Source organism: Molothrus aeneus, chromosome 3 (genome assembly GCF_037042795.1).
Source record: "Molothrus aeneus isolate 106 chromosome 3, BPBGC_Maene_1.0, whole genome shotgun sequence".
Taxonomy (NCBI): Eukaryota; Metazoa; Chordata; class Aves; order Passeriformes; family Icteridae; genus Molothrus; species Molothrus aeneus.
The window spans coordinates 19,996,087-20,011,080 of record NC_089648.1 but is presented as its reverse complement, the minus strand read 5'-3'; the positions used below and the strand labels follow the sequence as shown (position 1 = coordinate 20,011,080).

At 38.8% G+C, this 14,994-nt stretch overlaps 1 protein-coding gene across 1 annotated transcript in view; it reads right to left on the bottom strand.

The window, feature by feature from the left end:
• LOC136554025 (spermatogenesis-associated protein 7 homolog) overlaps positions 1 to 14,994 on the bottom strand; it is a 34,801-nt gene that overhangs the window by 9,981 nt on the left and 9,826 nt on the right. The window contains exons 4-9 of the mRNA XM_066545819.1: positions 6,327 to 6,451; positions 4,588 to 5,087; positions 4,432 to 4,495; positions 3,173 to 3,237; positions 2,479 to 2,547; positions 19 to 76 (exon numbers count right to left, since the gene is read on the bottom strand). Coding sequence (XP_066401916.1) covers positions 19 to 76; positions 2,479 to 2,547; positions 3,173 to 3,237; positions 4,432 to 4,495; positions 4,588 to 5,087; positions 6,327 to 6,451 — 881 coding nt within the window. The remainder of the gene's footprint in view (positions 1 to 18; positions 77 to 2,478; positions 2,548 to 3,172; positions 3,238 to 4,431; positions 4,496 to 4,587; positions 5,088 to 6,326; positions 6,452 to 14,994) is intronic.

Genomic DNA, 14,994 nt, shown 5'->3' with positions numbered 1-14,994 from the left:
TAGATTTTTTTTGCTCACCTCATCAAGGTTATGCCTCTTACTTTTAATGTGCATTTGAAATACATCTTCTAATGCCCTTAAAAAAATAAAAAGGAACATCAGTGCAAAAAAATTCAACTGTTCAAGGTCCATATACTTTCAAAATGAAAAATAACTACTCAGCCTGTTTTTCAGATCACTTAAAATACATCCCAACCTTCCACTTTTGCTCCATCCCCTCCCCATCTGCCTGTAAGCAGATTTGAAAACTAAAATCTTAAACATTTTAAGGTTGTTGGATATTGTCATTCCAAGGGCATTGCTGTTTGGCAGGAACTATGTTAGGGAAAGACTTTTGTGTATATAATTCTAATTTCCTCTTCTATTTTTAATGAAAAAGTATAGGAGTACTGGTGCTCCCCATCACAATATAGTAGTCCCCCTCTGTGCTTTGGCAGGGCCTAAGTCTCTCTTGCTACTGCCAAGTTCTGTCCCACCACACTGACTGTGAGTGAGACTGCTGGGGGTACTGGGGTGCTGGGCACTCCTGCATGCAGCCTCCTAGATTCATTTATAGCGCTTGTTCCTTTGTTCAATAGATGGTGCTACTCAAAGAGGGCTTTGGAATTGCCCCTAGCCACCACATTTTAGACTCTGACGATCATTTGCATGATATGTTTGTTCTTAGGTCTCTTTTTCAGTAACTTCTTAGGGAATCACCGAAGGTGGGACTTTCGTGCTCATAGTTTGTTTAATAGGTGTACTAGGGAAAGGGAGATGTCTTGAGAAAGTTCTCTCAATAACTTTTTTAGAGCAATGATGAGCTATGAGCAAAAGATGTGTGAATTGGTAAAAATAAAGGCCTATCTGACTAGGGAAATTAGGTCTCCAGGTTCTACAATAGTAATTAAATCTAACCCTAGATCTAATCTCATTAAATGGTGGCATTTTCAGCAATGTCTGCAATGAGCTGGAGGGCTCAGCAGAGCTAGTTTGGTTTTATACTGTATATTAGAACTGAGAGGGCATCCATGATTTTATCTGTAGAATACTGGCCTAAATAAATGGAAACTTTAAAATGTATCTATAATATTAATCCTGCAGGGTAGCTAAGGCCACTAGTTGTGTCTCTTTCTTAAAACCTATTTACAAAGTTGTGTCTCTTTCTTAAAACCTATCTTGTGCTTTAAAATGAAAGGATATTATTGATTGTTCACTTTTCTTTTGCAAAGTAAGTTCTGTTATTAGAGACAACCCGAGAACAGCAATGGATGATTTTTCACATATTTTTACTAAACTTTATTTTTGAGGGAGCAGTACACAGCATCTAAACCACCTCCCTCTAAAGCCAGCAGAGTAGTCCTCTCACCCTGCAGGCCTGAGCAGGGACACAAACACACAGACCCTTAACTTTTTTTTTACTGGATCTATGGGCTGGCCCCATGCTTTGTGACCATTTCAGTGTAAATGAATTGGTGTCTTCCAAATCTGCTAGTGCTCCTCCTAATGAATCCAGAAAATTCACTTCTAATTTGGACCTTATGTTTGTCTGAAAACTAAAATGCCTAGAAGGAAGGAGGGGAACTCCTACCTTTAACTGATTACTCAGAATACAAACTAACAACTTGTGTCATTGGCACTTTTTTTTTTTTTAAGGGGCTTAAGAATTTTAACTCAAATCCTCTAAACTGAAAAAGAAATACCTTGGTGTCAGTCTGAGGTGAATTGACTTGGGGGCTTGGCACCTCTCTGGCATCAAGAACTTAAAATCTTAAACATTGAGATAAAATCCTCTATCAAAGGAGGAGTTTCTTCCAGTTCAGATGCAGGCAAGAATTTGCTTAGGAAAGGGGAACCCAGTTTTGTCACTTTTAGCAGGGCGATAAAGGGCTCTGTGGCTTATCACAGCTCTCTAAATATTAAAAATATGTTGATTTACTCTTAGAATGTACAGAACATGAGCCCAGAAAAAGTTGCTGCATTTAGACACCAGTGGCATGAGGTGTGTTTGGCTCTAACATTTGTGTGGATCATTAACCTGAGACTGCACATATCCTAAAGAAAGCAATCATTGCATTTATTTATTTTGCTTTGATAGGAGGGATGAAGAACTCTAAACACAGACTCTTGCTCTGATGAACTTTGCTAGAGAAGACTCCATAGGTTGCTAGCTCAAGTTTGGCTAGGAACTGGAATGAGACAGTTGTAACAGTAAAATCCATCACCATCCTGTATAAAGGAATGAGCTTGAGAGCAGGGTTAGCAAATATGATAATTCCATGTCTCTACTAGAAGTCAGTGGGAAATATGAGGCTGGCTGAGATTATTTTCTGTTCAGATACTCAATTTAGATTCCCATAGAGTGCAGTCACAAAAGTGTTCATCCAATTAAACTGAATCAGAGTTACACTTTGCTGTCATTAAAACCACCAATTCTTTACACTGATTTGTCAAAATTTTGTTTCTCAAAGAATTAAATAATAAAGTCAAAGCACTTACTCTTTTTGGTAACAACTTCTAATTAAAATATCATTTGTAAGATCCTGGAGAAAACAAAGGCACTCTTCTCTGTACAAACACATAAATTGTCAGTGTCTTTCTTTAACATACACAGAATACAAACAAGGTTTTACAATACCAACTAAAGAGGCTTTGGTTTTAGAGTAATTAAACAAAAGTGCTTAATCTATTTACTACTCTTAATCTATTTACTAGTCTTAATATTTTACTAATCAGTCTTATAAGTTTTAAAATGACTGATTTTGACAATTCTATTGATCAACTCCCAAAATATTCTAATCCATTAATTTCATTAATCTAAAAGATCTATGCCTTTTGTGAATAATCAGTTAAAAATTGTTCCAGTGAAAAAAGGTACCAGAAGATAATTTTAGTATTGTTTATTTATTAGTCTTAACATATTTAGCTTGCCTACAGTAAAAGGCAGGCTAAATATGTTAAGACTAATACAGTAAGAGCATGACCTTGAAAAGCTCTTCCAACTTTCTGATTCCACATTTCCCAAGCAAGTAGCTGAATCCTTTATTCCCAATAGAATCCCTCTACTCTCTGCATGCAGCCATTGGTAATAGGCTTTTGTGTCATGTTTTCTATTTTCCACTAGATTTCTACTTTAATATTTTGATATGAAGCTTAGAAATAGTTAAAAGGGACAAACAAACATTTGACTTACACTTCTTCAAGTTGTAATCCTGGAGAAAATGGCATTTCAGAATCATGACTCCACAATTCATGGTTCTGCCACAAAAATGAAAAGGAGAAAAAAGTAAATAATTTGTTTAATTATCTTTGTATTATCAATATTTATTTCCATTCAGAGTACCAGGGGAAATAATCTGATTTCACAACATATCAAAATCCCAACTATATCACATTCCAGCTCATGTGAAATAAATGTCTTGGGTGTCAATCACTCATGGAAATAATGAACAAGTATTATTATTGGGTAGGTTCATGTTAGCAGAAATGGAAATCAGCTTGTATAACCTGAGAGAAAGGAAGAAAATACAAAGGAAATCAGAATTTCTGTCAAAATTGAAAATCTTTACAGATTCCATACAAATACAACAGCATTTTATTCAGAAGGACATGCAAAATACATTTATGTTTTTGAAAGAGGACATAGAAAATCAGATCAGGTCATCAAATGAAAGTAGGAGCTTGTCCAGCTCACATTGTTAATGAAGGTTTTGGTAGTTGGAATAAGGACTGAAATAGTACTATCAAGCACAAGGCCGTCACATATCATGCCTGTGTTTCCTTGGCTGAGTGGTGTAGAAATTCAGCATGGCTGCTGTAAAGGGGCATCAAGGAATTATACAAAACTCCTCTATCATGCTGGGCTTTGGCTATTGTTAAGCAACCCTTATTTTTAAGTGCAGTAAAATTTCCTAAATCAATTCACCATTCATCTTGAAAATCCAGATGACTAATGGAGTGCAACTTCCAGACAAAATCTTGCATGACCTGTGACTGTAGTCAGAGTGAATAGCACTTTGTCTGGACATTTCTGTGCTCCAAGTTATTATTTGGATGGAATGAAAGGCTGTAAACCAACCAAAAAGCAAGAGTTCAGTCAAGTAGGAAAGAGGTCCACTCTCAGAAGAGCAGATTTGTCTTGGGATACACTGTTTTCCACATCACAGTGTCTCATTTGTGTTTCTCAGAGAGACCAGTTACTTAGGTGCTCCTTTTTTATTCACAGATGCCTGTTGACCCTATCTGGCCCTGCATGCTGGATTTCTCAATTATCTTAGTCACTTCTCATAAGATACTTGAACATTTTGGTTTTGCTCTTAACAAAGATTCCCCAAAGCCACTGACTCCATTACCCATTTCATTTCCACATAACCAGGACAGCTTTTGTGTTTGGACAGCTTATGAGTAGTGTTTTCTGCCCTTTTGTCTTTGTAACTCACTGGGTACACTAACCTCAACTGGCTGCTGAGGAAAGTGAGCAGAATGTGGTCTCATATGTGCATCCTCTAAAAATCGGAAAGATTAAAAGTACAGTGAGAAACAGTTATGATTCAAATGATGTGTTTGAAAACAAAATTGTGTAACTTTTAGCATTGATGTCAGCACCTGTGTAAGCCTTCTCTCTCTTTGCTGTTGGTGCCTGCTGATTTAATTGATGGTCTGCTTGGGGAGGAGCTCCTTTTTCTGGAAGGAGGATTATAATACCTATATTTTACAAGAAAAGGTTGATGTGACGTCTTCAAGATCCGAGGGGTAAAACACTGTTTCTTTTCTGTAAAGTAAATTGCATGTTTGTCAAGGAGGTCCCCAGAGTAGGCTGTATGAACAGAGTTTTGAAATGCCTTCCTCCTGTTGTGACTACCCAAAGGCATGTGAGGCTGCAGGAGGGGTGAAGGAGATGATCTGTGGTCACTAGGACTGTGAACTGGTGTGTGACACAAAGCACACAGAGCAGTATTTGGGACAGCCTTCCTTGCAGCAGGAGCCAGCCTCAGAGTCCTTGAAGTGAACTTCTGATGTGATACAGAGAGGGGCTGCTCTCTCTTTGTCCTGGGATAGTTGCTCTGACCAGACAGTGGGTGACCATTTTCCAACAGTGCCCAGTTGATCTGAAAGTTAAAGAACAAAACTGACAGAAAAATTACACGAGAATTTGCTACAGACGCTATTTCCAACAAAGTAGCTCATGCAGGAAGAATTTTAAGAACCTGTTTTCAAACTGGCTCTATTGGTTTTAAGAACTGACTTGATCAGTTCTGGGAACCACAGTTGGTGGTTAGTCAGTAAAACCATCCTGCCACTGTGCTTGAGCTAATTAACCAGTCCTTTATCTAGTTTCCTTTCCCTTCCTTCTCTTTACTAAGCTGAGGTTTCTAATAACAAGTGGTCTTGGGAAATTACAGAAATCTCATTTTCCTTGCCAGGGCTGACAGAAGGAGAACAGGATATTTTTTCTTCCTTGGGGATTGTGTATTATTGCCTATGGAGTTGATGACTCAATGGCAGTCTCACAGTCCTCCTTCAATGGTATCTTCTGTTCTCTCTTCTTGTGTGCCTGTGCAGGTGTGAGCACGGCATCATCTCATGAGTTTGAAGTCAAACAGAGCCACTGCTTTCCTCACAAATACCCCAGGTGAAATTGTGATCTATTGCTATTCATCTCACTAGGAGAAAGATTTTACAAAACAAAATAATGCATGTTTGAACTGGATGATGTTTGTAAACAATATCATCGGAAATCTAATGCTAAACCCACTATGATTCTCAAATTATAGAAAGTCTTACAACCTAAATATAGTCTGCTGAGGAATTTCTGCCTGAGAGAGACACTGGGCTATGGTAGATGAAATGTTGTGCAAGAATTTGTTGAGATGAGGTCCATTGGCAGAGTTTGGTGAAGAACAAGTTTACACACATTAATATGGGACTGTCCAGTTTCTGGTCTCTGGGAGAATATATAGAAATAGAATTAATTAGTTAGGGTCTTGGTTTTACCAATAAGCAGTGTTCCAAAATTCAGGGAATACTGTAAAACAACACAAATAATTCTCTTGAAAACACTGTTTTCTTGAACACATTTTAGTCACATACACACAGCCATGACATGGATACCTGTCACTGTAGGCCATGTAGGGACAGAAACAATACAGTGGGAGGACAGGTGCCAGGTGGCAAAACTGAGAGTCAAATATTATCTCTGCTTGACTAGACTATAAAAAGCCACACTGAACAAACCTGCCCATAACTGCTGTGCTACAGGCACTCCCCACACCACAGAGCACAGCTAACTAAGGGTAAAATGGGCTTTTTCATATGGCTCAACACCACCTCTGTGACAGGTCTTACGCTGTCTTCTGCTGGTTTGGAGAAATACTTCTGCACTTGACTGGTGAGGCAGGAAGATCACATACAAGATCCTTCTTGTATTTATCAAGGGTTTGAATTAGTCTGTCTCTTTTCTGCTGGTCCTTGTCTGTACATGTAAATATGAAAATACAGTCTGTTCCTGTTAAGTCAATGATCAGGTCATAGAGTATTGCTCTTCATTATTATTTTTGGCCACTAAAGACTATTCTGTCTCCTCCTCCATGCAGCAATCAGAGAAGGCAATCATTTTACCTTTTATAGTTGGCTCTTGCTGCTTCTATGCTCAGCATGCATCTGAATTTGAAATCAGTGTGAGCCAGGACTCCTTTACATCCCTCACAAAGTCAGTAATGAGCTACTGGAGGGATAAGAGAGCATGGTAACATTTTGTTCCCACCCTGTGCATCCTTTCCCCTATCTTAGACAGAAGCTGAGACAGGTCAAAACAGAAGAGCTGAGACATTTGAGTAAGGATTCGAGTCTATGTACTAAGAGTTGAGTTACCAAAGTCAGGCTACCACTGTGGTCTGTGCAGGCAGCAATCCCAACAAAGTCCTCATTCTGCACTGGTCAAACTCAGCCTGAGAAGAGTAGGGTTACTCTCTTGTTAGTCCCTCACACACAAAATGAACAGAAACAGACTCAGCCCTTTGTCACAGGCACAGAAGCTGTGGATGACCCACACCTGAAGTGTCCAAGGCCAGGTTGTGTGGGGCTCTGTGCAACCTGATCTAATGCAGGGTGTCCCTGGCAATGGCAGGGGAATTGGAACCAGATGATCTCTAAGATCCCTGTCAACCCAAACCATTAGATGATTTCACAACCTTCTGATCTTCCTGAAAATATGCTAGTGGGTGTAGAAATAAGAACACTTATTCTTTTTATCATTATTACTATATAGCATATTATAGAATTTAATATGTAATATATTATATATTGAGTATTATAAAATAATAAGAAGAAAATACAGGGGCTGGAAGCAGATATCAATTACCCAAGACTATAGAAGCCCACAGGGCTCTGTGTATACTGCAAAGCTTCTCACAATTCACCATCCTTTGTCAGAACCTTACTTTTAAGAATGCAAACAGGAATGACCAAAATTTTCAACTGGTTTTACCTGCTGTGTTCCTTCCATGCACAGTTCTGAGAGAAAGTATATGTTGATGGGCAACAACACATTTCTTTTCGTAGAGGTATGTTTAAAAAATACCCTCCCCCCCCCTCTAGTTCTAGCTGAAATATTGATTAAGTGGGGTTCACTGAGGTCCTGTGAGCTACATATGACTTTCTGAGTTGAAGATGCAGCTCTGTAAGAATTTCCTCATCCTATGGAGCTCTGGCACATGGTAGCACAAGCCAATACTGCCAGGCAGGCCAGCAAAGAAATGTGTTCTTCTCCCTCCCCTGAGGGTGCAGCTGCAGAGGCTACTTGAAGGTATAATTCTAGAGAGCTGGAAAGGCTTCAGGAGGGCTGGTGAAATGTGGCTTCTGTAGTGAGATGATGCTTTGATTAATAATGACTTATTCCTGTCAAAATTCACAACTGGTTCATGATCAACCCAGGGTCCCCCAACATTGCTACTGTGGCAAGAGACTAAACTTGTCCTCATAATATGTTTCAATTTTTTTGCCAATGAAAATCAACAGCTCCTCCTCTGAAGGGGGGTAATTGCAGGCCGTCCCACTAATAATGTCACCGAATAACACCTGAAACCTGGCAAAGCAGCTTTTACTAAACATGGGTTTTTTTGAAGGGGGAGATGCACCAACCTTTATTTAGTATTGCAAATTTCTGAATTAATAGGAGGGTTACTGGGTGTTAGCCTTACAGTACTATTTATTTTGGAAAAGAAACAGCTGAATTTTATTTAAAAACAAAACAAAAGACAACATATGCTTATATACTTCTCTAAATGGGTAGTTGCTCCAAAGTTTGTGAGGGGTCTTATATGGGGCACACCCTCCCACAGTCTAAGATGGCCTCAAAGCTGTGTCCTTTTCATTGAAAAAAACAGATTTCACTGACAGCTAAAACCGATATATAGTCTCCTGTGACATGTAATCTGGCTTTCCAGTCTTGCATAGACATGAATTCATAGCATCATCCTATTAAGAAAAACATGTTGACAATGCTAAATCCTATTTGGATGACTGGGAAGCAGGATTGTACAACTCACTGGAACAAATAACAAAATGTACTTGCTCAATTGCACTCAGGCAGAGATTAACACCATCCTCATTTATCTCGGTTTTCATGGGCTCAATCAGAGGAACCCCCCCATTCTGATTAAAGACTTTGCATTCTGCAGTCGTGAAAAATAGCAGGCAAGGCAGCTTGTGTGGTGTCTGTGCAACAGTGCCACCAGCCAGGGTACCAGGTTTCTTTCAGGCCTGTGCCAATGGCTTGGGAGGCCTCAGGAAAAAGTGACATCCGTGCCACTCCTCCCTTCTGTCTGGGCACAGGTGAGGCAGGACAACTGAGCCTTCAGCAAGCTTTGCCAAGGGCAAGAAAATAAAATGCTCCAGGTCAAAGAGCCACAGGTTTTAAACAGCTTTTTTCTAGTGTTTCACTGATATTTTGACTATAAATATGGGTTATAAACATGCCACATGGCAGCAAGCCTATTCAAATACATCCTATTACAGTGCATTATAGTTTTATGCTTTGAGGAATTAGCAAAAGCTCCTGGGCAGAAAGACTCATAACAACTCTCCCTCCCCTTTCCTGATAGTTTCATGTGCTGGATTTTGTATGTGCCACAGGCAAGGGAGGCTGACTGAGGGGTCCTGCAGCAGATCCTGGTTTGCTGACATGACTGCCAAGGGATTTACTTGCCTGAACACTTTCCAGCCCTGCTCTCCAGTTTCTCTGTAGGAGAAAACAACCACCTGCCCATTATGCCTTTCTCCAAATGCTTTTTAAAAACAGCAATGACCAAGAACAAAATAGAAAATAGCATGCAAACTTTGCGTGATGCTTGGGGTTTCTTTCTTTTTCTTTTAAAAAGCAAAAATAAGCCTTCCCTTGCCTTCTGATTTCATGTCTTACCTGAAGAGTTTAAGAACTGCCTGAACTGCTTCCCAGGGAATAGAATCATGTAGTGTGGCCAGTGCAGGAGTTATTTAGGCAAATGTATTCAACAGCCTTTCTCTTAAGCTCATTTTCTTGTTAATTTATTGTCCTGCCTACTGTGGCAGGCATTAATTTATCAGTGCTGAAGAACAATTTCACTGGTACTTGTACTGGTATCTATACTTGTCAATGTGACAAAAACAGAGAAAATGAAAGGGATTTGTTTGTAATCTGGTCCCTGTAAACCACAGGAAGATCAGATGCTCTAGCTCCCACTCTGTTTTCCTGGCAGTTCTTGTTGCTTCCCATTTGATAAAACACCTTGTCTTTCCTTTGCTGCTGTGTGGAAGTCCTGTGTATGAAATGAGTGGGCACTAACTTACCTGATATAGTAGAAGAAGCTTAGCTGATAATATTGGCTGATCTGAAGAAAATAAAAGAAATCTGAGTGGATTTCGTTTTTTTTTAAAATCCAGTGCCTTTTAGGTCTGCTTATCTTACATAGGAAGATATTTACTATCTTACATAGGAAGAAGGGTTGTTAAACACCTTAGATTGCATGCACAGCTGCCTCTTAAAATAGAAGGTTACTTTTGGGTCTAAGGCAGAACATTATGGCCCAAGTATGAGCATGGGATATAAAACCAGAAGAGGCTTCCCTGAAGTTGTTTATCAGATGTTACAAAACTCAGTGATTATAGTTAGAAATAGAATCCACACCTTGGCTCATGCCTTCATTCTTGACTCAGAGTGGGAGTTCTTGTTTAATTCCTACCAAGAGTTTTAAAACAGTTGGCTGGTGTTTAATTCCTAATGACTTTTGAAAAAACAAGGAAATTTCAAAGGACTGTGGGGAAAAGAGAAAAGCGAGAGTGGTAAATGAACTCCAGGCTAGTATCAGTCCTGAGCATAGCAACTGAAAGGCTGTTACAAGACTCATTTGAAGTAAGTAACGTGAGCAGCACCAGCCAAAAGGGTTAAACACAGAACCATGCTAGCTAGATAAGTAAAAAAGAGATTTTGATTGTGGTTGCATGAGATAAAGGTGTTTGTTTAAAAGACTTCTGTAAGCTCCCTGGCTTTGTTCTGTATGTTCAGCATGGCATTTTGACTCAGAAATTAGAACAAAATTACAGGTGTTTCCAAAATGGTGAATTGGGAGATCTGAAAATGTAATTAGCAGGTGTTTCTAAAGCAAATATCACTTTTGATATTGTAATATTAAATTATTTCTTTCATTTATCTGAAAGAAAACATAAAATGATTTTTCATAAAGCTTGAATAATTACAGTTTGGGAACTCATGAATAATAAAGGAGTGGTTTACTGTAACAAAGTGATGTGCCTTGCTCAGATGTAGCAGCATACTTTTCAGCATGGATAATGGAACATCCCCACTGTGAAAAGGCAGGCTCTTACCTAAAGAAGGAGAGTCTTACCTGGGAATCACTGTCACTGAAAAAAACATTCATACTTTCTTCTAGACAAACAGCTACCTGTAATTTCCCACAGCAACAGTGGAGCCAAAATCAGTGTAATACCACTGCCCATAAGGAGAGGAAACCTCATGTGTAAGTACAGGAAGCCTTTACTTCTTCCTCAACAATTGTTGCTAGAATTACACATCCTCCTTTAAAACCTTACCACTCAAGAAGCATTTACAAATTGGGAAGGATACAGAAAAGATCAATAAGTACAACGAACTCTGGAAAACACTCTCCAAAGAGTCAGATTTAAGGAGCTGAATGTATTTATTTGTGCAAAAGGATGATTGAGAAGTAACTTTATTCCTGCTTAGGATTACCTATAAACAGAACAGAAATGAAACAGTGCAAATGCATCCTAAAGGGGAGGTATGTGTTCTTCATTGCAAGGTAAGTTAGCCTTTGGAACACTTTAATGAGAAGTGGGATGTAAATAAACAAGGTTTGGACACCTGAACCCTTTCCCCACAACTCTCAGAAATAGCAATGAATGCAGAGAAGACTTAGGGAAAAATAGGTGATATAACCCCAACAGTTTATTCTTGCTGTATTTGTGAAACTCAGAGATATGTATCAGTCATCACAGATCACTTATCAACTTCTCCAAAGCCTCATTTTTTCTCAATTTTTGCTGCTATTTATAATTGATATAATATTAGATTTTGGCTAGTGCAATACACAGGAATACAAGGAGAGTAACTCATGAAGTTTACATCTATGGGCCAGGTGCTGTGGTCTGCACTGCTAACAGTTTGTCTGGTGGGGGAACTATTTATTTTGGCATTTCAGTGCAAAGAAGACCATTTCTTCCACAGAAACCAGTGGTAAGTGAGGCTCAAATACTTCGATTTGATTTCAGAGGCTTTTTTCTATGCTAGCTGTCCTTACAAAAAGCCTATGTTGGTACATTAAGCTACAGGACATGGGTGTTTTTTAAGCCCCAAGGTTTGGTTCAGCATAATTTGTTTTGACCAATATTTAAATGCTGCAATGCTATCAGGTGAGTAGATACCAACAATTTTAAAGGGGAGGAACACCTGAAAAGCATCTCTGAACACCAGATAAAGCAAAAAAAACAGTTCTAAGTGACACTGCCCGTTGTTCTTTGCCATGTTGTTTTCTAAGCATGTGCCAAATTTTGCACCTTTTAATACTGTGAGTGCTCATGTTGACATTAACAGGAATTTCCCCAGGAGGAAGGCAAAAAGTAATGAACTTTGCCTTTGGCAGCAAAAGGCAAAGTCAGTGCACTATGGCTGTGACAAGACTCCTGTTCTCTACATCCTCCAATAGCTCCCACTACAATCTTCCTCCCTTTTTAAAAAGCACCCCTTTCAACAGCACAGACGCTGAAATTGATGGGAAGGAGGGCTTGGTGATTAAAACACTATAGTAGGACTTGGAAAACTATCCCTTAATTCCCAGCTCCTGAGTGATCACAGGTATGTTAATTAATCTCTGGTGTCTTAATTTGTTCCCTGTAAATGAGGATGATAACACTCATCTACTCTGCTCCAGCTGGTGCATCATTTTGGGTAGATACTCCCAGAAGATGATCTTGGATTGTGCAGTGGTACTGTGAGGGAACTCAGATCCCAAATGGAGTTGCCTGCATAGCGCAGGATTTGCAGTGTGACAAGGAGAATTTATGAACTAGACAAGTTGTTTAATCATTGATAGCAGCAGAATGACAACAGTTGTCATACACTTGATAATCCCTTCATTGCAGCTCTCTTGTGAGGGTGGTATGTATTTATTTTTTTACAGACTACAACATTTTTTATTAAAAACAAGCTCACTAGCATTCCATAAACCTGCAATGATAGAAAATTGATGTTTGCCTATATAAACATTAATTTTCACTGGTTACCAAATGATTTGTTCAATTGCCCAAGATTAATGACAATTGAGCTTCCTCATCTGTAAGGATAAAATTATGTTTATATAGTTAACTGTATACTCTGTTAATAGAAACTGTGGAGAAAATTCCAGAATTTTGTATGCTTTGAACCATTAGGAGAAACAGCTTGTTCTTTTGCACGGTTGTTATGGGCTTGAAAATCACAAAGCAACTTCATTTTCAACTGGCTAAAACCTGAATGGAAATTGTTATTTTGACTAATGTCTGTCTCATGCAGAGAATTATAAAGGGAAAAACACAGATTATAAAAAGACCAGTATGTGCCACATCTAACCACTTAAATGCTCTGCTGGTACAGGGAAAAAGAAAATTCCTCCTAAAGAAAGCTATTATTCCTTTTTCCAATTACTAAAGCATATGTTTCTGTACACATTTTTTTTGTGTCTGTTTGGGTTTCATATTTATAAAAATGACTCACAGCATATGAAGCAATTATATGATCAACACTTCCCAAAAGGTGAACAAGAAACAGTCACATGGCTTCATGTACTTACATAAAATATTACTTGTAATTCCTTTTGGGTAAATGTACATCCTGTACTCTTAATAGTCCAGGGAATTGCGTAAAACATACATTGGTCTGAAAAGCTCATCTTGCCATCATTGATACTTGACCTTGACTTGGTAATCAAACTGTAGCTCAACAGAGAGGAGAAGGAATGTCTTTGTCTTAAGACCAAGGTTGTGGACACCTGAAAGTGTGCTCAGAGAGGCAGATTTATCTTGGGTCTTCCTTCAGGAGATTCTTTAGCTTGGTGGAGTGACATGACCACTTCCAAGCACACCTTCTCCATGCTCGTGTGTGTTCTTTGCTGGACTGATACCCAGTACTCTCCTAATGGAAGCAGAGCAGATTCTACAAATCTAGGATTAAAAAAATACATGAGAGCAGCCCTTGGTGGACATACTCTCATTCCTGGAGTGGGAGAATAGGAAGAGAATTAGGATAAGGTGCCTTAGACCACTGCACTTCCCTGTTTGAGTCAAAGGGCTGAGCTTTAGTAAGAGATTTTCAGAACTGCAGGATTAACTAATTTAATTTGGGTGGCTCATTCTCCTGTATGAGGTGTGGGTTACCTTTATGGATCTCCTGTTTTGGGCTGCTTTGATTAATCTTTCATGAGTGTTTTTTCCTATTTTTTTGTTTTTCCTAGTTCATCTGGGACAGCATCATATGTACATCAGCCAAGGTTTCAGCTCCCCTTACTGAGCTGATCAGCCTCAGGAGTTCTGACTCAAACTTGGACTCTCTGAATCTGGGGCAGAACATCATTGTAACATGGAAATGATGGTTAGAAGAGATTTCTAGAGCTGTATTACGCTTTCAAGGTCCAAAAAATGTTATTCAACTACTTAATATTAATTGTTAATTATTAATCCCTAATAACTGAAAAATTTAAAGGATGTTCTGGATGCCACAGCTAAGTTTAAGTCTCAGGCTCAGAGCTGTATAAATAAATAAAGCACTGGTTTCAAACAAAATTACACTGACCTTTCTCCTTTTTTCAGATAGAAACAATGCCTCATAACATTTTTTTTGCCCCAGAACTTTCACATTTCCATTGGAACATGAATTCTTCTTTTTGATCCCTGAGACACTCTTCTGAAACCTTGTTGCTGGTGCCTTCAGCAGCACACCTTATCCTCTTTCCATACTCATTAGATGTTCTTTCTAGGAAGTTAGCCTTCTGCTGAGAGTAAGAAATGTAAACATCCTCCTACATAGACACTTGGAATGGCCAAGGAATTCCTGTTTTCACAGTACTTTCATAAATCATGCTGTTCTCATGACTCTTAAAACACCTCTGTATAATTTTATCACCACTTGTGATGATGAACTGTATCTCTCATATCCCTGATCACTGCTGCATCTCCAGCTAATATACCTATTCTTAAGGCATGGGACAGACACGTTTCTCCATTCTTTAAGGGAAGCTGAAAATGGCCCGTGATTTTTAGCATAAGAACATTGGATGAATGCAATTTTACAGCTACAACAAAGCCAGCTCTGTGTTGGAGAGAAGTGACTACTCAGGAAACTTAACTGTTTCTCCCTACCTTTTGTCATAAGTTTGTGCAATTTCAAGAGCATTTTGAATGTTAATTTAACATTAAAGAGACACAACTATTATTTCACCATTATTTCACTATTATTTCATCCAGTGATAC